Genomic DNA, 26,220 nt, shown 5'->3' with positions numbered 1-26,220 from the left:
TCTAGGAAATAATTCAGAGAACATGATTGACTTGCTTCTAACAGACAAATGCCAGATGAAAAAGATATTTCTATCATGAACAAATTCAACACAGGAAGCGATCACGGTCTGGCACAAAAAAAGTTGCACTTCATCGCCAAGGAGGGCAAATCTAATATTAGGCAAAAACAGGATGTAAAATATAAAAATCTAGGTCAAACACTATGCAACAGATTCAAATGTCAAGAGAATAAAAATCATGAAATAGATGTCACCACCATGAATAAAGCAATAACTAGCAGAGTAATTGATTATGTACTGAAAGTAGGGGGACATATTAAAAAGCAAACCGAGAAAAAATTAATCTAAAACCACGAAGGACATTTTGAGGAAGAGGAGATATAAAAAAATATTGAGATGCTAAATAAAAAATACGCAAAATTATGTAAAATAATTAGGAACATAATTGGAAACGGTAATAATTAAAACAAATAAGCCACGTTTTAAGATCCTTTAAAATTATACTAAAACAGGCAATTATAATTTGGACGTGATCATGAAACAAATGTATATTTACACAAAAAATACATGAGTAATGTAGTCCGCATTTACCATGCAAATATTTGATGCTGAAGTTAGTCGACTGAGGTTAATTATGCTGCAGGGATAACAGCAAGCCCATTAATTCACACACCCTGAATTCATAGCACAGCACACCCATGGCACCAACAAAATATAGCTTTATGGCCACTTTATTTATCCAACAATTAAGGTGCAATAAACAATTACACCTCTCTCCCTCTTGACAATCTGCAGACAGATCACATGCTGCCTAATGATGTAAACCCATCAGACTAAAAGCTAGCGTTAACAATGTCGTTGAAGTCTATCCAAAATCAAGTGAGAAGAAAAAAAACATGCTAAAGAAAGAAAAGCATTACACTGCATTATACTGTACAGCTATCGGATGGGATGGGGCTATGATTGTGCCGTTTGGCTTGCAGTTTTCTCCGTAATAACCTCAATGGCATCTGTGGAGCCTCACAATTGTGCAATTCCGCCCAGACGGCCTCACATTAACCCTTTTGCCCAGTCGCCTGCACACAGCAACACCATTTAATCAAGATTTGGGTCAGTCAACTAGCTTTTTAAAAAAGACGCGCCCATAACCTGAAGCTACAAATAAAAAAAATGGTATGCACCTGGGACCCAGGTAGAAATTATCAGTTGAAATTGGGATTTAATTTGTACTCTAAGATTACCTTAAAGGCATTCTTTGTGCAGTCAGGGGTAAAGAATTAAGAAAAACTGCATGACTGAAGGTGTTAAGGCGGTGCTTAGGGCAGCCAGAGCAAGAACAGCGCGTGACAAATGATAATGGGGAATCAATACGCGAGAAGATATCAAGCAGCTGAGCTTATGAAGCTGGGAGACAAATTGCTGGCCTACAACGCTCATTTCCCTTAACAAAGTCAACATTGCACTTTTTTACACCGTGTTGAAGGAAAATCAAAGAGCCTTGCCGGGCTGGTAATATTACCGACTTTTTCACTCTAATGGCGTTTTGATTGATTTCCCCCACCCCACCCCCTCACCCTAATGGTAGTTGTATAGATTTTGGAATGCTTTCGTAAAATAGCTGTGTGGGGTAAACATCCCAGAAGGCAAAAAAGTCAACAATATGAGGCATTTTTGTGAGCAGCTAAAAACTGGAAGCCGGTAACACAGCTGATTCACCATGAAAAAAAATGCAATGCAATGCCAATCCAAAAAAACCCTTTATAGTCATTCTCATGATGGCGAGGATAAGGGCCTAAGGCTTTTTTTTAAGAGAGTAAAAGTCTGACCTTGCAGCTGACATTGCAAGCTTTTGCACTCCTAGTCTAGGCAACAGCTGTACACAACTAATAAATCAAGCACGTTGAAATAGGTAACTTATCATCAGTAGAAAGCTACGCAGTTTGGTGAAAAGAGCTGGCTTGCAATAAAAAGAGCAGAAATCGTTCTGGGTCACTTTGACCAATGAAATGTGCCGTTAAGCCGGCGTGCAGTTTTTAGCTTTAAAAATCTCATTTACGAGGTGAGGCAGAGGATAATGCTTGCTTTGAACGGTATGATTGTCTGGCCCGCGCGCGCGGTCTCATAAACTCTCAGCTAATCTGACGTCCCAGCTTCCAAGCGGTGAGGGGCTGTCGCCCACTCATTTGTCTTCCTTTTCTTTTTCGCCGCCGCCACCTTTTATCGGCACAGTGCAGCCCTGTTCATTTTTTACTAGACAATTTATCATGTTTTGTTTGAGGGGAAAATGCTTTCTTTTAAATATTTTGCACTTTTTTTTGCAGGTTAAGCCGAACATATGGAAGGAAGGAGTTCAAGCAAAATTGCATAGTGCAGGCCAACATAAATAATAAAAATGGAATTTCAGTATCTAACAAAGCATCACAATTGATGCGATGGATAATAAAAATGCTGAAAGTCATTTTACAAGCAAAGAGCACGCATTTATGACCGCAGACTCAAAGGTGGCCCACAGTGGGGACTAACAGCATCCACAAAGCACAACCACTGCTCCTGTTATCTATTCAGAAATATTTATTTTTCTGTTATATATATAATTTCTTGCAATGAAAAGGCTCAAATCTGTATTGTTGGCTACCACGACCAGTATTTTCAGTCCGAGGCCAAATTTGAAATGCAGGTACCATTGCATTTTTAATTTCTTCAACTACAAGGTTACAATACTTAATCTTCTTTAAAAAAAAATGGCCACAATCTAGAATTCCATAATGCCAGAATAATAAATTACTGTAGTTATTACTTTTTTATGCATGCATATTCTACGATATGTGCTGGATGGTTTTTTACATTTTTTTGCAAGAGTTCTTGTAGGTAATTTAGGAAGCAGTAACAAATGAGAACCTCCATTACCGGTGACGCCGATGAAATTTTTCAACTTGTTTATTAATTAAAGGATACGCATGGTCCTTTCTCACACGGGCGCTGAACCACAAAACTGCTCATCCATCACACCTTTCAGACATAATGGTGTGTGTTGATTGGGAGCCTTTATGATGAATCTCAGGGCATGCAGGTTAGAGAATATTAGGGGACATTTACATAAAGTGGATGGGTCTAGTATTGATGGAACCCTACGTGATAAATGGGATGTTCAAATATCAGCAGACAGTCTCGCTATCTGTCTACCTGCAGCAGCCCTCATTAGATTCCCAAATCGACTCTGGTTTAATTTGTCCTTCAGCAGCCAACGCGGCTGCCGACTCAAATCTCGATTATTTATAAAGAAACATTTAGCAACTGCCACCTCAATCTCCTTCCCATCTGCTATTTCTGACAGCCGCTGGGTTCTTTGGCAATACCACAAGATCAAATGTGTTAGAATTATTCCATCATTTTCAACCAACCACGTTTTACTCACTTACGAAAGGATTTACTTCATAATCTATCACGTTTATTGATATTGTATAGTAATTTGCTCAGTCAGTGTTTGTAATACCAATAGTCAAGGTTGTAAAGGTTGTATACCATTAAAAAGCTTCACGCAATGCAAACCAGTATATTTTAGGGTTGTCAAATTTGCGAGCTGCAATTTACAATGTTCACAATTACACACAAAAAGCAGCTATCCACACCTTCTGGGAAAGTGGATGTTAAATAAATGGTGCAGTAAATATTACTATGGTACAGAGAAACCAATGTTTACCTAAAGGTTACTGTTTAGGATTTTTTTGGTATATTCTCGGTGGACATGAATGAACAGAAATTGCTTCAACAAACCACAAACCAAGTATTGAGTTTTCTAATGAGTAAAACAAAGCAAAGCAAACGCAAAGTCACAATGCAATCAGCTTCTCTTGCAATGTTTGCGTGTCAGCATTTTATAGCAAGCAACACATCAGCAGGTTGTCAGTGGGCACAATCCCAAAGCAACAGCTATAGCTCCAAGTCCCCATCCCAACATTAATGAAAATTAAAATGACCGGCACGGTGCACACATCCTGGATTATTAAACCAGGCGATAATTTCCCTTCCGGGCGAGACAGTATCGATCTATTTAGGCTAGCGAGGATGAAATAATTGTAACTAGGGAGAGAGGTGATGGATGCTTCTGCCAATAATGCTGAGCGGCTCTCTTTTGCTAATTGCCATGGAATACAATTATCTCATCTTTGTTTCATAATGGAAACACATTACACAACTCCAATATCCAGAGGAAAATTTCATGATTTCACAACAGAGCTGTGTGGATTGAATTTTATTTTCAATCGGTGGATGCATTTGTTACCTATTCACTATAGAAGCAGAAACAAAATAATAATTGCATGTTAAAAAACGAAAACAGCACAGTATAGTTTCATCACAAGGCGATTAATGTATTATTAAATCACAACTCCATGAGTAATTTTACATATAAAGTGTAAAATACATGCAAATATCGTGTGCACATAAATACAGGGTGCTATTGATATTATTTGCTATTGCTAATATGAATACTCGTAACAAATATAACATCACTTATTCATTAAAAATATATGGAATTACGTATTTATTTGTATATATATGATTCTCAAACTAGACCATCTTTCTCTCTACAGGATATTGCACATAAACGTTATTTTGACACATGTACGCACACCTTCTCTATGATATAATTTGAAGGTTGACTATGACAAATGACACTATAAGCCAGGAAACTGAGCACAACAGACAACTATTTTAATCTTCTTCATGATTAAATTGAAGTAGCAACATGCTGATCTCATGTAATTTCCTCATAAAGTGTCAAAGCCGATTAGTCGCAAGACAATTTGTGTGCACCGCAGGTAAACTAAATAAAATATAAGTTGATCAAGCACATTTTATGTAAACGAACTAAAACATAATAGAAATGGAAAATGAGATTTAGAAACCGGGCTTGGTTGTGAAAAAGCACTTTACTCATCATTACCAAAAACCTTCAAATGTATTAAAAAAAATAAGGCAACACTTCAACTTTTTGCTTTTGACTAAAATTACATGGCTCAGGATCTAACAGAAAAGCTGGTCATACTACATTAAAAATATTTATTCTTATCATCTGTAGAATCAAGAAAAAACCTTCAACATTTCTGTCTCATTTTAGGTCACTATTAATTATGCTCACAACTATTAAAGGTGTGAACAATCAAGGTTGTATTATCAACGATACACAAATAAGACCCAGAGCGGATTGGTCAGCAATGAAATGACATTCATTTTTGTTACTTATATTCTAGAATGTGGCTCATAAAAAAGAAAAAGGCTTATACAATATGCTTTTCAGTAGGTGGTTTAACCTAGTCCTTAAGGAAAATAAAGAAAAAAACGGTCAGCATTGTGAACTTTGGTCATCAACGTGCAAAAGTACAAGATAAATAGGGTATTTCCAAAGATGTTTTTCATCTGAAAAACAAATACATATCATTAGATTTTTTCTTGACCTACTGTTTATGGAACAAAATAAAATCAGATAACGGTTGTCTTTTTTTTCCTGGTGAATGTGGAAATGTGGAATCGTGTTTGCTTGTATTGTGTCTACCTCTTATGACCTTTCATGTGAAATAGCAATTTGTATTCAAAATTCGAGAAATACTTAACATGAAAGTGATGTATGGCTTTTTCATGACATCAAGAATATAACATTAGTTGCAGCATTTTCTTTTTTGATAAATGTATTATACATATAAAAGATACCAAAAACCAAGCGAGAAAGGCAGTCCATTAAGGGAGCCCCAATTTTGTTGGGAAATTCAAATGTGTCAAAAATGTGTGCAAGGAAAAACATAAATGCACTTACAGACACACATGTTGTGTGCATACTTACACCCACACTTGTGTTCTATTCATACAAATATAAATGATAGCACAATTTCTTGTTGAAGTATTTGCTGCAAAATATTGGTACTGCTAAGCTATGTGTTAAGTTTATCATTCATCAGTATAGGGGTCCATAATGTTCTTGACAACATGGGAAGTGTCCAGATGGACATTTTTTCCGTAAATAAAAATAATTTGCAGCTCTATTAAAGATAAAATAGACAAGTTAAGTTGTACTCCATACCCCAGATCACACATTCATGCACTCACCTGCTTCTCCTTTGGTGGAGATAATAAACACTTCCAAAATAATCCGGGCCATCAAGGCTGGGGAGAAATCAACCTGAAAAAGAAAAGTATATTTGAGGCCCCAATGTTGTCATCTGTAGTCTTTCCAAACATATGTGAATACTTACATTTGTAAAATTACTCACCTCACTCATGTATGCAGATATCGGAATAATCTTATGAAATATATAATGGGCTTCATTATGAAAAAAGTATAGGCAGTGGAATAAGAGTTTTTAAAATTGTCGTTTTTTAGTAGCTTATTTAAGTACTGCTAACCTGTTTATTTTTTTAATGGAAAAAAAACTTTTAATAATTGTTCAAATGCACAGGTGCTTTGCAAAACAGTGATACATCTTTGATAAACCTGTAGTGAAACCTATATTCCACCTAGCTAAATGATAAGTCATTACATGCATACATATAAGTGAATTACTTTCCAATGCAGAGTGAGCATTTTGTTTGTGCATTAAAAAACAATTGTCTTCAAAACAAGTGATCTAATGCAAAGAAAACTGCACTACCACAGCATCAACTGTGTATTCTTTGTTCAAACACAGGAGGGAAACTAAAGCCTGCTTCCTTTTGCCATTCTCTCGAGCCAGGCAATAGGCAAGCCCTTGCATGTTTCAAAATATCGCTGAGTTTACCTCCCTGTTTTCATCCTGTCTCATTAATTTTTCATGAGGCCCTGCGAGTTAATGTCCCTGTCTCGCCTGGGCGTACGCAGCTAGAGACCCCGCTGACACTGCCGTGCTTCCTGGATTTTTACTTACAGCGCTCTCTGCACTTAGGGCAAGGCTTATGGAAAACGATCATGTGCATGATATGCCCAGGGAATTTTAATTTCCACCATGTACTCTGTTTTCTGATTCTTGTGTCAAGATACTTGTGCTTGCTCGTATGTTCTATTTTTGACAAACTGCTCGCTGAAATAATACATATAAACTATCAACACAGTATTCGATTTTAATATGACTGTTAAACATTTTTAATTATGAAATGTTATGATACTGAGCTCATGAGGTACGTAATATTACAGCGTAAATCAATTTAAATAGCCTCCTATATCAATTTCAAAAACTTTACAGGTGACAAAGTAATTTCACAGGGTTATATTTGAATGCATTATAGATATGCATATATATTCAGCGATTTCAACACAACGATAAAACCCATCAGAACTGACACACTGTAAAACACGAGATGTCATCTGTTATTAAACAATGAGAGATTTAATATTTATTTTGTGTCTCTTGGGCTAAGTCAAGGGTTGCATTATTACCAAGAGATAGTATTAAGAAGCATTTTACAAGCAGAAAATTGATATTTTGAAGCATGAGTAAAGTAACGTGGATATATCACACGTTAACCGTTAATACTAGTTCGAGCATCTTTCAATGTAACGTTTCTAATGACATGATGCTTATGTCAGCATGCCCCCAAAAAAACTGGTCTGTGCCTGGTGCTGTGAACATGAAAAATATAAAGTAAATGCAATTACTGCATTTTGTTTAAATGCATGTTTTCCAGTCAGAAAATGTTTGATTCATGTTAACCATATGGTATTTTGCAGTGTTTGGCACAATGTTTACAGGGTTGTTGACAACGTTAAATCCAAGTGCATTTTTAATACCAATGATCATGACCAATAACAATTACAAGGGTTAGATTATTGTACCAAATTGTTAATCATCTGCTTAAAAACAAATCGTGCAATTGTAATAAAATAATGAAAATATTGCATGGACATCAGATTCTCAGTTAATGCTCTAACACTTCTCGTGTAGGCTTTAAATCAAACTGCTATTGTAGTAAAATTATTTTACCTCATTTGCCAGATCCACAATTACAGCAGCCAATGGCTGCTTTTCGACTCCACTCTTATACCTGTATACAATTAGAAAACAGAAGCATGTTTCAAACCGATACATTTGTATTTCGTGGAGATGTGCTTTTTCTAACATGTATTTTTTACCTATTCAAATATACATTTTAACAAGGCAAAATATGGACTTGAAAACTTTAGTTGAAGGTTAGCAGCGGGGCGATGTGAGTATCCGCACTACTGATCACACTGTACATCCGGTGCGTCGCACAAGCCCTGAAGGTCAGACTGCAGGATAGCAGCAGCAGGGTTTCCATCAGGATGAAATCATCGGCTCTCACTGTTTTCCCTGGCGGGTCACTGTAACATGACTTGCCTTCCCTGGCTCCTGAGGTGGCACCACAATTTATCAGATCCCAGCCTTTATCTCAGCCCTGGGTGCTATTACATTTCAGTGCGTTCCACTGAATATAAATCCCATGCGCTTGTTATGGGCACATTGATAGGGAAGAACCCCACTCCTGAGTATCCACGAAAGTGACTTTATGTGACAGCTTCAGAGCCTCCTGAGTCTTTGAAATTTTGAACAGAAAAGAATCAATCACTTCAGGTAAAAAAGAAGAAGAAAAAATCCTTGATTTATTCGGTGCTAAAAGGTCAAGAGAAAAAAGAACGCATTAGTAGGAAAAGGGTTAATCGATATGATCAAGAACAGCAGAAATGAATGAAAACGAGCAGAACAACATCCAAACCACATAACTTATAAGAAGCAGTTATTTGATAGAAAATTCGACCTATTTAACAGCTGGATCAATACCGAAGCTTTTATGGGAAGAAATAAAATATGATCGGCGTAGGTTATATTGCAGCAGCAAACCCATTATAAGGGAAAGCCCCAGCTGTGATCATACCGAGGGTTATTTCAGGCAGGGTCTGGGAGGGCCAATAGCACTCCGGTACCCTCTAGTGAGTCTGCAAGGTCATACCTTTGATAGTAATACTCCATGACCTCCGGCATATGGTGTCGTGCATAGGATTTCTTCATACGCTTCTGTATTGATTTTGATATAAAAAATAGATGGTTAACAGACTTAACAGTAGCATCATTGAAGTCTATTTTCTAAGGCATTATATCCTTGGGCCAAAATGAAATCTGTACAGTGAGAACATTTCTTGTACAATGTCATAATGTGAGGCATTATGAAATTCATGAGTTCCATATAATTTTATTTTTGAAATATCTCTAGCGTACCACAGTACATTTTTGTATGAAAGTGACGAGGACAATTGGGACCATAAACCATGGCAAATGCATCAGCACAGTTAACGATTTTTATAACTGCGGCTCTTTCCCTGTGTAACGTTCCGTAATCTTTAATTTAGCTTCTTCATTGACATTCTCCCAAGGAGCACGCCTAGAGATACCTTTAAAACCGCAATCTAAATCGAATTTTCCTTCCGGGCCCGGCCTCCTGACTGATACCTGTCACCGGATGATAAATGACTCAATTTGCTTTGTAATACCGCCTTCTGTCACTGTGGCCCTGGCCATTCATCATCATCCCTGTCAGTGGCACAAAGTCGCCCTGACAGGGGAAGTTGGCAGCCAGTTACTGCACAACACTAGGCCGACACGGGGAAATCGCAGGATGTTAGCATAATAATGGGGGCCGCGAGTGATGCATTATCTGTCGCTGCCAATAAGCCGAGGCCTCATCTGCAGCCGGGCAGATGGGCACACCAAAACGGGCAGGCTAGCGGAAGGGGCGCCTTGGCCAGGGTTTCTGCTGCCCGTGAGGAGGCTGGACGCACATGCCGCCAGCATGGAACCGATCGAACGGAGCCGGTGGTTCAATTACACCCCGACGCAGGGACATTCATCATTCAATTAGACAACTGTCAGGATTGACAAAAGGAGAAAACTTCCAACCTGATACTCCAGGGAGAAGATGCTCAATAGCGTGGCCTGGGCATGGCTGCAAGAAAACACAAAGGGCAGATTCAGCAATAATGGTTTTGCTGGAAATACCTTATTACAACATGTTCTGCATTTAAAATATGGTATTCTCATATATTGTGCCAGTTTTCTTGATTTTTAAGTATTTAAAGGTTTACTAATTTTACCCAAATCGTCCATCCAATCTAATGCCATTATGCAGTAAATACTTGCTTCCTTTTCTGAACATTGCCATCAAGTTTAATTAGAAATATGCAATACGGCAAATAAGCAATGTTAATATTTTTTTGTTATATTGACTCAAGTCTAGATTCAAGATAGATTGGAACGTATTGTTAAAAATAATGAAATTACTGCACATTAATTTCATTAAATTAAATATGATTACGTTTTGACTACAGTCATTTCACATCAATTTTTTAATATATACGCTTGAAAACAACATATATAATGTTTCCTGCCACCACTCAACGTCCACGATGCTCATTAGATTGTATGTCCTTTCCAGGATTCTCTAGATGCCGTAACGGCTGTTCTCCCACGACAGAAAAAGCCATGTCCTATTGTTGTTGGCAGTATTCATTGGGGGCGGTATTCGCTCACGGCACACAATCCCCACAGAGAGCTTGCACCTCTCGTTTTCTCCAGAATAATTGGCGCCGAGTACAGCTGGCGATGAGACCTCAAGAGAGAATGAGTGGTGGTGAGCAAGCAAGCAAAAGGTTTCTGCGTGTAGCCAAGGGAGGCGCCGTGTAGGCATATCAAGTGCATGGCAGAGCAACAGACCCAGCTCTAACAGCCTAGGCTGTGTTCATCCTGGCCACTGCTCTTCCCAAGAGACACATTACAGTCACTTGAATATAAAAAAACCCAACATGCTCCCCAACACATTTATGTCAGCTTGCAAATATTCTGTTGTTGCTTGGCCTATTTCAAAATACTATGCAAATGTTTTATTTATATATATCGCATGCAAGTTGGGTGTAGGACCGCTCTGTGTTTTGATCAGGGGTAAATAAATGTCACTTGAAAACATCCCTTTAATAAGACAGGTTGACTCAGGGCAGATGGCTGGGGCCCTGCACCCCTTTCCACAAGAGTTCAGGCCCCAGCACAGACTGCAGGTAATTTACGGTGACCTTGGTGGCCTCAGGGTCCTCCTTCACTGCCAGCCTGATCCCAGTATTCCAAGGGCGTTGTCCCTCCGACCACAATACCAAAGCAACTATGGCCCTTTTACACCAGTAAAAAAAAAACATATACCGTTAATATGCAAATGTTTAAGATATAATTTAGCTCATATTGGTTATTCAACATGCTTGAACGGTTTATCTCGCGTTAAGCAAAATTGTATGGCTCTAACCTTTGGAACTCTCTACTGTATGTAAATATGGAACTATAAAAATATTGTTTTCAAATTATATTATAAACGTAATTCTAATATTTCATTTTCTAATTAAACAAAAAAAGCCTATGGAATTCCTCTTATTCATACACCTATTATCCGATACTCCATTTATCCATGTCCCTGAATATATCCGCTAAAATCATCCTATTATATAAGCGTGCCCAGCTGAAAGTGCCCCAGAAGACTCAGCTAGCCCATCCTATTATCGGAGTCTTTGCGCGGATAAATCACCCAGGGGTCTGCCAGAAGCACTAACCTCATATTACCCCAGCCTTCACACGGATAAGTGACCCGGAAGTGGTGGCAAATTAATCCAATTGTGCGTGTTTATTCCACAATCGCGTGGATAGCATAATGGTAATATTTTTGTTGCAGATAAACAGGGATAACGGGATCGATCCCCCCATATCAAATCCACCAAGAGGCGTTTCAGTGTAACTCTTATCTTGTAGTTGAGTACTTAACAGTGCGACTCCTCGGGCTGTGAATTTCATATTTAATGTACTTGTGAATGAATCATTTTAAGTCGTGGTTAACCCCGCAGTCATAACTAGAGAAGTGCTTCTATAGACATTGAAATGTAAGTGCTGTTAATGGTGTCACTTGAGTACTATATAACTTGTTTGACCAGAACTTTAAAGTATTTTTCCCCTCTCAAGCACGTTTCAGCCAGGGACCACACCACCAAGTATCTATATTTTTGCTGTGGATTTCACACCTGGTGACGATTGCTTGTGTTGCAGTCGAAATGTCGTGAGAATTGTATTAATATTTTTATTATTTCCCTTCTACGTGACTTTACCGAAAGAACCAAGCATATGAATCCCTGCAGTCACGAAGACTTTAAATCAAAATTAGTTTTCCACTATTTAAACATGTTGTATGTACTGTAGAGGTTGTGAACTGCTGTGATGAAGAGTGTTTCAAAAGGTCAACAGTGTTGTGACTTTACAAAATTACCAAGTTTGTTTACTGACGCTGCTATCTGCATATAATAAAAAAGAAAAGTCACTTATAAACACCAAGCGTTTCCGCGCTTGCACGTGTAATGCCTTGTTTTTGGCAGTCCCCTGTTGGGTGAGGGGTTTCATCCACGAACGTGCGGGTGGTGTTGGTTATTTGACCATTTGACCAAAAGGTGTCAGTTTTGTTGCCAGATAAAAGGGTAAAAAAACAATAATCATATTTTGCTACTGGCAAAGGAGGTTCCAATGGTGTATTTGACCATACTTCACCACGCTTGTCACTGTCGTTTGGTGAAGGCAGAGGGCACATAGCAGCCCAGCACAACAAATGACTGCTGCACTGCCCCCTGCCGTTCACCACGTTGCTTACTTAGATTACTTTAAAGTGGAATAGGAGAAAAACAATGATCCAGGTAATCGCTAGAAACTTCATTTCCATCCCTGCTCAAGCCACTGCTGGATGAATGCAAACGCAATACAACATTTGTGTTGATACTGCCTCTAAATCCAACATCATACTCCGCAACATTGAATATTGCATTGTGCTGCGTAACTGCAGTTGTACACCAACGAAATAGTTTCAATATCAACATAAAAGTGATAAATTATCATTTGTTTTGTGCCATCTTACCTTGGGAATTTCTCTATTAACGCTTGGATACATCGCCGTACCGGTCGCAGTGGCTCAACGAACGCAACTATCTCTTTGTATTCCGCAAGTTTCATTTCTTTGGCAACGTTTTAACACGTATTAACAACTATCATTAACTCGTTTATTTAATGTATCACATTGTTTAAGTTTTACAGGGAAAGCAGAACCCCTCGCCGCATGCAAACACGAGTCGGCCCAGCGTCACGCATTACGGACAGAACGCGTGCAGGATCGTAGGAAGTATTTATCAACAATACACAATGAAAATTACATAGGCGCAGTAGTTATAATGTGCGGACAGTGGTGCTTTACGCAAAAGATTTATACTTTTACGAGGTAAATATCTGCGGGGCCTCGCCTCACGACGACGGTGAAGATCTCTCACTCTCTCTACCCGCCCGTCTCCTCAGCCGCACTCGACTCTCTCTCTCTATCTACCCGCCTCCCACGAGGTGACAGCGAGGGGAAAGGACGAGAAAGAAAGAAGGAGAGACGAAGAAAGAGCGGCACCGCCACCGAGGTTCAGGCCTCGTCGTCAGCTCTGCGGCAACTGGGGATGGAGAGGCGGGGGCGGGGGGGGTGTAAACAAACGCGCGCGCTCGCAAAAAAGCGCGGGAGCAGCAACGCCTTCTCCCATTGGCCACTCGGGTGGAGACCCACAGTGTGTGCGAAGAGCGGAAGCCAATCAGCGCGCGTTTGGCTGCAGTGCCCCGCAGGTGGGGGAGGGGGGTATGTGGTTTCGCCCCGACGCCCCGCCCCCTACTGACACACGTGTTCGCAATGTCGCTGTGCTTAGTGTTAGAAGCGGATGTGATACATCCACTTGGATGAATAAAAACTTTTATTGTGAATCTTCGGATTTTCACTTCCCCGAGTGCATTTGTTCTCATCATCGGCCATGGTCTATCCACTGCTGGGTTAAGGCATCCGTGCACTCCCGCCAGCCTTCAGGGTGATGCAATGCCACAGTCCCGTTTTGGACCTGCTAATGAACTATTATAATGTAATCTCGTCGCTCCATCTCTGCAGTAGTTGTCCTTTTGGTCGTTCTCTCCTTTAGTCGCCATTCCATTAGCAGTCTCGGCCATTGGCAGTCGTCCCTTTCACATACCGTGTCAACCCGTACAGCTTTACCCCGTATTCTTGTACAGGGAAATTTAGTTTCCAGGTCCATCCGGCAGACAACGACATTTTTTCGTATATTTGTGTTTCTCCATTGTGATGGGACTTTTGTAGGATGAACGTTGAGATTTATAAGGGCACGGGGTGACCAATGAGGTCTGAATTGGTCTTTAATAAGGTAGGGGCACTGATAATGGGTTGATATGTATGCTTTCAAACCATGACGTGTTCTGCGAAAGGCCACGTAACAGTCAATACGATGACTAATTTTTACGTATTCATTGATGGTTGCGATTCCAAGCATTACAAAAAAGAGATGTAGCGAGGATATAGTACATTGTTTACTCTGTGTCTGCTTAAGATGTATGCTTGAAACTCACATTTGCCCTTAACTATGGCTTTTCCTGCACAAGGACAGTTGCTTGAAACGTCAAAACGTGCACCACTCTTACATAAAAAAACCTTTCATTTTAATCTACTTAACTACGCATAGAACCATAACATAATCAGAGCAAACATGCATGTATTACTGAATTTTGTACATATTGTTATACCTAATAATGTGCAGAATCCTATATGTTTTGTAGAAAATATGAGAATGTTTTTTTAATGCAGTGTAACTGAGTCAGAAAATACAACCATCACATTCAAACTATTATCCCACGGCAGTATACCATGTACAGTCGTGTGAAGAAACAAGTTGGAAAACCAGTCGATTAAGGGGTTCTAAATTTACTTTAATGGAATTTGACTACAAAGGCACGTGCACATGGAAACATAATGGACATATAATCCGATGCACATGTTACTTTGTTGTACACTAAGTGCATTGCTCTTGCAGCATAACGTTACACTTTTCATGTAAGAATGCTTTCTCTAAATCATTTGTTGACAAAAATTTGTTTAAACGTCAGTTCTGGGAATTGTATTTAGTGGGCTGATTGGTCAGTATTGGAGCAAATGATATAGGGATTTTTGTAGTCCATTTGAACATTTGAAGTGTCCTCGGATGGATGGACAGACGATAAATGTACTGTTTACTCGTTCAAGCAATACGTAGGCTTTTGGTCACCTCAAAATTCAAGTGACTCCTGCTATCTGTTAATATTACAAAGGACCATGATTTCATGACAAAATCATCGATTGCATCTGCAATTTTAATTGGCTACACTCCAAAGTTAAATATGTATTGTATATATAAAGTTCTTGATTGAAGAAAACCTCAGTGAGTCTCAATGATTGCACTGGGATGCTTGGCCGATTTTTGTTGTGCGGAATTGTGAGAGAAAACTGCGATGGAATATCTGGAAAATACCCAAATGATGAGACATAACACCCAAAGATCCACGCTAATAGATTCGAGAATCCATTGCTGCATTGCCACCTTCTCGCCATCTCGCAGCCAAACCACAACTAATGCACAGCATGTACAGTATGGACATTACCACGGCTGAGCATGGCACTGTTGTAAGGTAAAGGTGCAGCCCTGCAATTGCCTAATCATGTCACTGCTGGCAGAGTATGATCTGTGTTTTGATTTAGTGTGCTGATCTTAAAGGTGCATTGAAAAATGTTGACACTCCGACTGATGCTCCTGCTGTTGTGGAGTGACTCATGCAGCCAGCTATGGCTGCAGAGTTTGTTAATACATGTTGTTTACATCGTTCATTGCTTTTATGGCTTTATTTTGGTGATTTTCGAAAAGTTTTTCGGTTTGCCCATGTTTGTTTGTTGTAGTACAGAGTTAGACTGATGGCCTTAATCTAAGTTGTCTTGTGGTTGTTGTTGTTTGACTTGCATCCCACTGGGATTTGTGCACACAATGTTGGTGTACGGTGCTTTTTCTGCAATATTTTTCTGTCTTTTCTTGGATTTTCTGTTTGCACATAGTCACTTTAAGATGTTTTCTTGCTCATGTTTTTGTTTTTTGTTTGTTGCGGTTGCACCCGATTCAAGAGCCGAATGGCTCACAGGGCTATACCTAATAAATGAACTTGAACCTGAAGAAGTGCCTACGATTGAAGAAGCACCGGGAGCTTCCTCGAGAGTGGGCACCACGGTGGAGATGTTACTTACCTCGCCTGGTATGCAGGAGGTCGTGGGTTCGATCCCGACCACGACGCCGGTATATTTGGAGTTTGCATGTTTTCCCCTTGGTTGTGTGCATTTTTATCCGGGTCCTCCGGTATTCCCTCCACATTTAGAATCAACATGCGTTCAGAGTATTTGACTGCTATACATGTCCACGTGATAAGGCACGTTGTTGAGTTATTTAGCTCATTGAGCATTACCTGGTAAAAATAAAAAAGTAGATAGTTTAGAGCAGTGGTTCTTAACCTTTACCGTAGCATGCACCCCTTAGTTTCTCAATTGTAAAAAAATGTTAATGTTAATACATACATAGGTTTGATGAAACAACGACGTTGTACTTACGTGCCCGTGCTTAATTTTTGTTTTCGATGATTTACCTTAAAAAAAAATCTGGCATGTCTCGCATCCCAGAAAGGGCATCTGGCACCCCCAGGGTGTGCGTGCACCCCAGGTTAAGGACCACTGGGTTTCGAATATTTGGCCTACTCTTCTTCGCTGGCCAGACGTCTTTACTCCACTGCACGCGACCTGCCGGTCGACGAGCTGCACTGCTGTAAATACACCGTACAGTAATTTTAGGGGTACATAGGAGCCAAGTACAGGCAGGTGGCTGCTGTCACTTTTGATAAACGGGCAGCGATGTCATCCCTACGCGTAAACAAACGAGTCCTTGGCAAACGGCGCAGCACTGGGGCCAGATTTTCCTGCGTGCATGCAAAGCAGCACGGCTCAGGTAATGAAATGCAAAAAAATTCGGGAAAATGTGACATGTCAGCAGGCATGTAGACATTATTGCCATTAAAATATTAAAGCTGCAAATGTAAAGCTGATTAAAAAAGGGTAAAATATTCATACGAGTATATTAAAGCAGTTAATTTATTGCAGCGAGGAAAATTAGTAACTATTTATACAAATACCCAAACATATTAATCTGATACTAATATATTTTAAAAGGCATTAAACTTTTTTAATAATGTATGCGGTGATAAATATATCGCAAAGAACATTTTCTTTGTTAGGAACTTTTTTGTGTATTCGAAGCAGACGAGGACAATCACGATCGATGCCTTCGAACAGGTGGTTCCATTTGGCTTGCGCTATCTTTTGTCGTTAAATATGACGTCGGAAACACGAACTAACTTGATTATTATTTCTTTACAAAAAGGGGAAACATTGAGAACGTAATACGTACGGGTAATGAAATTAAGTGGCCTTGGGCAGCACAACGTTGCTGAGAAGGGATGATGGTAGCTCATTGAGACTGACGTCACGAGTGGCAGCCAAAGTCGTGGACACATCTCAGAGGATGACTGCTCGCGAGGTGGGAGCGATGAAATGAATTCGTGTGAGATGGATTGTGGCATCCCGAGTCCGCGGCTGATGAGTGGCGGCTTGCGGAGGCCTTCATTCAGCGGGTGGATATAGAATATGGCCCGATAATGACGATGAATGCATTTAAGATGATTGTGACGGAACAAATGACCGATGTCAATTCGAAGAAGTTACCGCCCATGGAGTGTGATGTTAAAGCGATCGAGATAGGAAGTGGTTGAAGCCCCTATATGGTTACTATTAATGATTTTTTGGAGAATACATAACATTTCACTACACAAATAAACAGAGCCAACACATGCCTGCCTAGGCACCAATTGGCTATGACCGAAAATCCGGAAAATGCCCTATCTAATCATATCTCTGAAACTAAGCAGGACTGAACCTGGATAGTGCTTGGATGGGCGATTGCCATGCACAACATATGTTATAGGCTGTGGAACTACGTGATGGGCAAAAGTGGGCAGTGCAGACAACTAATTATACCATTTCGATTTAAAGCTTTCGTGACTGCAGGGATTTATCTTCTTGATTCTTTCGGTAAAGTCACGTGACTTTACCGAAAGAACCAAGAAGATAATTTTATCATAGTTCCCATTGTACTATACTACCACGTCTACGCCCTCCGCCCCCACCTTCCTTCAGCAACCCTCACCGACGAGCGTGGTGAAGTATGCCCAAATAACCCGCAGGACCTGCACGGCATGGGGGAGGGCTTTCATCCAACAATGGATTGAGAAAGGGCTTTATACATGTACACATTTGCAAGGGAAAGCAATTGCATATAACAAACAAAAAAGTACTCGGAGAATGGAGCCAAGCTTCTGCTAGAAGCCTATGAAAATGCATTGTTAAGATAGAGAGAGAGAGGCTTCAGATGTCTGTGTTGCACCACAGCCTGGGGACCGTGTCTGGCACGGCTCTGGATCTGGACGAGGCCCTCGGTACGATGGATCCATTCAACGCTCGATCGTCCATCACGGATAGGAATGGCGCCCCGTGTAAACAAATCAGTACAGGGATTTAATGACGCGGCCATAAATACATCCTTGCGAATATAATCGTAGGTGTGGAATTCGTACACTGTGGGCGCAGGAATAATATTGCCGAACATCAACAACTCTCGTTTAAATTACCGTCTGATCCAAATAGTGTAAACATTATGTATCCTCTTAACGACAAACCCGCGACCGAATGACACAGTGCGACGAATCAAATGCAACGCAGATGTTCGAAATTTGCGACGTTTATGCATTCCCCGTGCAAAATATGTTTCAAGAGCGAAAATTAAGAAGCATTACTGAGAGTACGATTGTGCGAGATGGGGTGGGCTGTCAATGGCAATCCAAGTTTAGCATTTCAAACGACAGCTGCCAGTGGACTACAGGGCAGAGCCATTAATCCGACTTTTTAAAAATGCAAAACCGATCCATGTTCGGGCAAAAGCAGTAGCTGCTAAGAAGGGGTGGCATCATGACGGTTGTCCTGGGGCTCATCTCTTTCATGAGCTCAGCAAGATTTGGACAGAGGGGGGCCCCCGAGTTTACACAAGGACGCACGGGAGGGTGGGGGGTAGGACCTAGGGGCCCTGGGGTTCATTCACCTCAACATTCACACCCAGGCGTGTGTATGTATATACGTGTTTTTTTATGTGCGTGCCGTGCTCTCTGTAGATTGAGTGGGGAGCAGTGGCGCAGTGGTTAGCACACTGCGCTACGAACTCGGCGACCCGAATTCGGTTCCCGCTCGCGGCCAACATCAGTGACGAATATCTGAACCAGTTGTGGGGCACCCCGAGGTCGACTCAGCTTCAACATTAGTACCTGGTGTAAACATTAGCACTCGAGAGACAAAGACCGCCGGGCGGTGTGCTGACCACCCACTCCCTCGTGTGCCGTGTTGCCCTTCATAGATGCTCGCTAACAGCACTTTCCCCATGAGTCTGTTCAGGCTTAAAGGGGTGGAGGGGGGGGTCTTTGTCTGAGCAATGGACCAAGGGGCTATCAGCATTTCCATCGGTACAAAGCACGCCCACGCTGAGTACAAATGAACGGCGCAAGCCATTGGCAAGCAGATGCACGTTTAGCCCAGATGAAGAGAAATGGGAGGACCTGCCAAGGAGGACAATGGGCTCCCAAAAAAGGGCTCTGTCTAATCAGCGTGCTGCAGGCCTTGTGCCTACAGATGCGTTTAAAGCACTCCCCCCCCCCTCTCCCCAGCATGTCCACGAGGCATCACACTGATCCACCAACCGTCATCAAAGGTGAATCCCTCGTAGAGCGAGTTGTAATTAAGAGTTTAAGAGGGGAAATGTTTGAAGTGTTTTGCTCATTTTCAAAGGAGCACTTTTCTCGAAGTATTTATACGGAACAAACGTATGCTGCACATATATATATAAATACTATACATATTCATAGTATATCTACTATATAAACCAAGCAGTGATTCTGCACGAACAAATAGAAGAAGGTGCGTGGAAATTTGTACTAAATGTTAAATATTTTGTCATATTCCTTATCATTTGTTTCACGTGAAGGACTCGCCGATGGTGAAGTTTAGCAATTAGATAATAATTGCAATTTACCTTTAATAAAAATATAAAAAGTATCCTGACGACATTGTACAGATAAATTTACCCGAATTGCTTTAATAGAAACACTATATTTACGTCGGTTTACTATAACATTACGTCTGTATTAAGTGCCCATTAATGCAACAAAAACCAGCACATATAACTACGAGTCGTAATCTCCAACCGTATGATTTAAAGCGCAGTTATTTAAGAACCATACGTTACGACATTGATTCCATTGAACGAGACTTAAACTCCCGCTTGTCTAGCCCTGAGGGCCCAGAGTTGCTCTGGAAATATAGATTCTGTGAGTAGATGCCTGTGGAGTTCAATGAACGTGATTATTTTGTAATTTGACAAAGCACGCACGTTACTATAATAACACCTACATTACATTATCCGTACTTCCTCTTAAGGAATGCTTTCAGAGGATCGTGAATAGTCGCGTGGGTTTTGCTAAATAGTACATCCAGTGGCAATTGTCCGTGATTTTCTCTCTGAGTAAAACGCCCATGAGAGACCTGGAGAGCAATATCTATTCTGCTGCCTGTCCAACTCGCATGATCCTGACGGCATGGGGAGGCCATCATCCAGCAGTGGATTTGCAAAGGGCCGTACATGTACATTTCTTACATAAATAAATGTAAAAGCTATACAGCCCTAGGCATTGCTATAATCAGGTTGTACATGTCTGAGAAAATATAGAATTTCAACAGCTTAAAAAAAATGTTGTACGTTTCACCCAATAGGCAGCTCACAGCCTATGTAGTTTTTTCCCCCCAAACTTTTGCAGCATTGTGTATGCAATTATTGTAATATCTTTACCGGTGTAACTCCCCCCCTGCCTCCCTCCAAAAAAACCCTCAAGTTATATTTAGTACAAGGTATGCTTTTCTTTTCAGCGGGATTATAAAGGTCACCGTGATGTGCTATTATTCAGTGTAATTTTACCCAAATAACTGATTAAATTAGAGCCGATAACAATTGCAAATATTATCCTGAGAAAAGAAAACAGGGACGGAGAGCCGGTGTTTGCTTTGTAACGGTGGACGGGGAAAGCGAGGAGGCGGGCAAGGAAGCCTTGTCGTAACATCCACGGCAGCAAGCCGCTTTCTCAAACCGAGAGCAGCAGCGGTAGGCACGCGAGTGACTCTTACACCCCCCCCTCTCCCGCTCCCACAACAAAAAAAAACAGACACACGATCCGTCCTCCTGCCTGACCCAACACTGCTGAGAATTCCCTCTTTCCCCCCCCCTGCCTGCCTGCCTGCCTGCTCCAGCCCCCCTCTCCTGACCGCGGTCACGAACCACGGCATCAGAAACAACATCGGCGGCGACAGCGATGAGAAAAGGAGACTGCACAGAATCCCGGACGCGGGCGGACGCGCTGCGAGACCGTTGATGATGACACCTGTTTCTGGCACAGTCGGCGAGTCTCATTTGCGAGCAGATCGGCCCCGGTGGCACACACGCAGAGTGCTCGCCCCGGGGGGGGCGGGGGGGGGTTGGGGAGGGTTGAATCGTTGGAGACGTGCGGCCGTGATCGATTGAGTCCTGGGGGTGTGCCGTGTGTGCTGTGTGCTGAGGGCGAGACTGGGTTGACAGCGTGCGTGGAGGTGATCACTCAGCCATGATGGGCTTTGCACATGCTCAGCTGGCCCAGGATGCTGGAGTCCTTGGTGGGAGCTGCCCTCTGCACAGGTGCAGCTGATTACAAATGAACACTTTTTCATTCGTCACCATCATCCTCGTCGGCCAATGATCAATCCACTGTTGGATGAAGTCCTCCCCCCCTTCCTCGAAACCGTGGCTGTCACTCACGGTCACTGCGATACAATAATTCATCCAGCTCCTGCACACAAGCTGATTTCATAATTCCATCTCCGCAGTGGATAAAGTCTTGGGCATGTTCCCTCCTTGCACTGCAACTCGGGTGGCATTATTGCCCCCACCAACCCACGATCGTCCCCTCCAGTGACGTGCCCTGTGCACTTACAAAATTAATTATACACGTATGTATGTTGATCTTCTTTCGTACCGTACGAAGTCAACCGCACCTCCTATTAGCACAGTTGGCTCCGTACGGTGCTAAAGAAGTTCAACATACAACCGTGCTAATAGTGAGGTGCGGGGGAAGGACAACAAACTATACATACAGTTCTAAATAAATAGTTTTCAACTTAGATTAAAAAACAAGTGTTTAACCTGTGTATGTTCAACAAAGTAATACCAAGCATTATTAAATAAATTCCTAATTTACAGCCTTTTGTCATCCATTGCTGGGTGAGGCCCCCCCCCCTCCCCACGCCTTGTCGGTTATGTCAATTGTCTGACCATACTTCACCACACTGGTCATTGCAGGTTGGAGAGAACCAGAAGCAGTTCAGATGTCACGATAGACCGGGAATGGGGGAGTCGAACTGAGACTGCCGGGTTCATAACGCAATGGCTCTACGCCATCCGTTAGGCTACTGCTCCAACCCGCCCCCCTCCCCCCTTTATGACAATATTCGTCCTGTATATATATTTTTTAAGTTCCCCTTTTTGTCAGCTGAAAGAGTCCCACTGTGGTTTTCTTTCTCCCCCCCCCCCGCAATCCAGCCCTGCATGAACTCTTGTTAGTAGAGGCAGCAGTGGAAGGAAGAGGGTGATAAAGGGCATGTTGGCATTAGGCCTCACGCCCGCAGTGTTGGCCTTCAATTTGTTTTGGCTTTAGGCTTATTTTGGCGTTGGATTTATGTTAGCTATGGAGTAAAACTGAACGCATTGCTCTGTATAGCTCAGTGCCGAGTCTATAACGTCTCGAAAACTTTTTTTTGCTAGTTATAGGCCTCATTAAGGTTGTGGGTGGTCCAAAAAAAGCTACATCTGAAATGGCCATTATGTTGAAATATTTGTAAAACTTTCAAGCATTATTCCATTTGCCAAAACTACATATTTACACGTGCAGCCATTTTTTGACAATCCACTGCTGGATGAGGGTTTTCCCCACGCTGCATGGGACGGGCCGTGGGTTGTTGTGGGTTGTTGTGGGTGGTTGTGGGTTGTTGTGGGTGGTTGTGGGGCCATACTTCACCATCCTCGTTAGTGCAAATCGGTGAAGGCTGGCAGTGTGAAAGTATAGTACAACAATGGATTTTTTTTTGGCATTGCCCTCTGCTGCCCAACATGTGACTCTACAGCTTAAAACAACGTTGCTGAATCGTGGTCACCCATCCAAGCACTATGCAGGCTCCGTGACCAATTCACAGAGAAAGTGCTCCATCTCACCAGATCTAGAAACACCACACATATACAGTATAATATATGTATCAGTTCCTTTGTCCTTACACTACTCGATAAAGGTCTCGCCGTGCCGTGTCTAAGCCATGGGAGTTGTTTGACCACACTTCACCGTGCTGTGCACGTTGGTGAAAGGGTGTGACCCAGGGCTGCTTCAGATAATGACACACTACCGAAGTTAGCCATGGTCGTTGGGTAATTGACATCGGGTCGCCGGTTTCATAGCATAGCGTGCTCAACTTTGCGCCACCGCTACACCACTGCGAATATACCTCAGTGAGGCCTGCTGGCTGACTTGTAATTTATTTTTTATTCTTGGCAAGAGAAAAACCCTCCAGTTTTTTCTTTTCTTTTACTTAATAAAATATTGATCGTTATATAGCGTATATTGCATTTTTAGATGTTTGTACTGATACCTCATTTGTTTGCTGTAGCCTTTTTATGACTGGTAAAATAGACGTTAATGTATGCTTTCATACTAAATACCCCACGCTATTGCATAACAAAGTAATAATGATAATCATTCTCAGCCAAGGTCTCCCCGCTGCTGGATAAAATATTTCTCACACCATTACAATCCCTTAAGAGTCCTGGAAGTGCTGCAATCCCTTTCACTCCTGTGCATACAATTATCAGATTAATACTGCAGATGTCAACTAAATAATTTTTTTTGGGGTATGTTACCAGGTAAGGCCCACTGAGCTATGTCGTTCTTTTTCAGATGCGACCTCGCTACAAATCATAGCTCAACGAAGTTGTTCATCATGTGGAAATGTATAGCAGCCAAATACTCTAGATACATTTTTCTAAATGTGGAGGGAAAAACCGGAGGACCCGGAGAAAAATCCATACGACCACAGAGAGAACATGCAAACTCCAAATATACAGGTGTCAGTAGTCGAGATTGAACCCACGACCTCCTGTATACCAGGCGAGGTAGTTAACATATCCTAGCCACCGTGGTGCCCGTGTCTTGACCATAAACATACGGTGGACGTAAAAAACTAAGTGACATCGTTCTCAAGAGTAGGCCATCATGTGCCGGCGTCATGATCCAAACTTGAAAAATGACTTAAAAATCATCACCCCACCGCCAATCCCCCTGCTACTGCGAAAACTCGGCAGGACCTTCCTGGCAAAGAGTCATGAGACTTGTTGAAGGTTCCCTGTGTACAGAAACGCAATAATAATAATGATAAAAATAAAATGTCTCAGCTCTCATCACCGCAGTGGTTCTCTTGTGTGTGTTGCCTCCTTTGGATGGCGTCCCATCAGCCATGATCCTTCCATGTAATTGGTCCTCTGCCCGTGCCCACTTAGCTTCATCAACGCTCAATATGATGACTCCAGTTTCCCGTTGTTCCTCATGTATGTATGTTGAACCTCTTTCACACCGTACATAGCCACCCATGCGCACCGGAGTGTTTCACTTGCTGTCTCTCAGTTTAATTCCCAGCATGCACATCTCCACGTTGATTTGCAAACTTTGTATCCCTTAATGCAATTCGTCAAAAGAACAAAACATTGTATATAGTAGACAGTAAACATTGTTGAAGGTATGAGATCTATTAATTCTGCACGAGATTGGTTTGTGTAATTAAAACACTGAGTCGCTGCGCAGACAATAGTGACATTGTTTGTTATATAATTAATATGTTTTAAACTACAGAACCAAATTTACCAACCTGCATTCTGCACGGCCCTGCTAAACTGCTTAACTATGGACTGACTCGGATAGTTTTTTTGTTTTGCGTATTTCTAAAGTTGGCTTTAACACCAGTCGCAGGTAACTATTCAAATAATCGTTCTATAATTTCTTCCTTCTAAATACCGGGTCTCGTCGCACTTTCTGCTTGGCCATCACACACGCTCATCCTGGCGGGGGGCGGGGGGCGGTGAGGGTGGCGACACGTGCCGTGACTTTGCGTGCTTATCCTCCGCAAATTTGAGCTGCTGTTCTATTCAAGGAGATGATGCGTCCCAACCCGAGCGGATGTGAAGTAGCTGAGAGAGAAAAAAAACGGACATCAGATTGTTATTGCCAGTGACAAGGCCCAGAGGTAGGCGCGCGTTCGCCGCTTGCTGCGGAGGTTCACGGTTCAAACTCAGCGGCCAACCTGGTTAATGACTGCAAAATATACACGCCATCCGCTTCGCTCACAGTGGACCTTAAAGATCCCCCGTGGTGGCATTTGCAAGAGTAGGCCACTGTGTGCTAGCATCAGGGTACAAATGAGCCAAATTCGAAAATTGCACTGCAAATTACTCAATTGGGACTATGCATGGCAATCATTGCCTCCTACTGACAGACTAATGCCCCAGGTCACTCTTGCAATTGAGACTTAATCCTGGTCTCCTTGAGTTCCCACCAGGTTAAACAAAATAAAGGTCGTTCCGGTATCTCATCTGCTAGCAGCAGTGCAAGCGAGCAATTGGAGGCCTGCACCGTTACAGGTTCCGGCTCGGTTGTGATGCCAATATATTATTACCATAACACACGCGTACCGAGAAGGTTAATCTGTATTTTCTTAGGGATCTTTGTAAAACAAATTTTTTGCATTATTGAGTGCTGCCAGGGCAGGGAAGGTGAGTGTAGTTCATTATTCAAACTCATTAATAGCGACTGAAATATATCACGGCTAACTTTATGCACTTAGTTTCAATTGCATCCTTAGTTCACCGAGGTTAATGTAATGATTAAATCAAAAATGGTGCGGTAAGCTAAACATGTGAATGCGCAATCTTGTCTAGAGTGTTCTTTGCCGCTGTTTGTGAACTTTTTTTTACGGCTCGTAAGCAATCATCTCATCAGCAGATTTTTTGTAATTTCATTTTTAATGTAAGTTGACGTTCTACCACTTTCGGGGGGGACCTCACTTTGGAGAGAGGTT

At 41.7% G+C, this 26,220-nt stretch overlaps 1 protein-coding gene across 2 annotated transcripts in view; it reads right to left on the bottom strand.

Annotated features, from left to right (window-relative positions):
* CDIN1 (CDAN1 interacting nuclease 1) overlaps nt 1-13,492 on the bottom strand; it is a 29,698-nt gene extending 16,206 nt beyond the window's left edge. For both annotated transcript variants that reach the window (XM_061550099.1, XM_061550100.1), the window contains exons 1-5: nt 12,910-13,492; nt 9,879-9,924; nt 8,935-8,999; nt 7,950-8,010; nt 6,103-6,175 (exon numbers count right to left, since the gene is read on the bottom strand). In XM_061550099.1, coding sequence (XP_061406083.1) covers nt 6,103-6,175; nt 7,950-8,010; nt 8,935-8,999; nt 9,879-9,924; nt 12,910-13,004 — 340 coding nt within the window. In that variant the 5' untranslated portion in view covers nt 13,005-13,492. The remainder of the gene's footprint in view (nt 1-6,102; nt 6,176-7,949; nt 8,011-8,934; nt 9,000-9,878; nt 9,925-12,909) is intronic.
* Nucleotides 13,493-26,220: the final 12,728 nt, after the last annotated feature.

This window comes from Lethenteron reissneri, chromosome 11 (genome assembly GCF_015708825.2).
Source record: "Lethenteron reissneri isolate LAM-NWPU_2019-01 chromosome 11, ASM1570882v1, whole genome shotgun sequence".
Taxonomy (NCBI): domain Eukaryota; kingdom Metazoa; phylum Chordata; class Hyperoartia; order Petromyzontiformes; family Petromyzontidae; genus Lethenteron; species Lethenteron reissneri.
The sequence above is the reverse complement of the archived record's forward strand: the minus strand, read 5'-3'. Positions and strand labels throughout refer to the sequence as shown.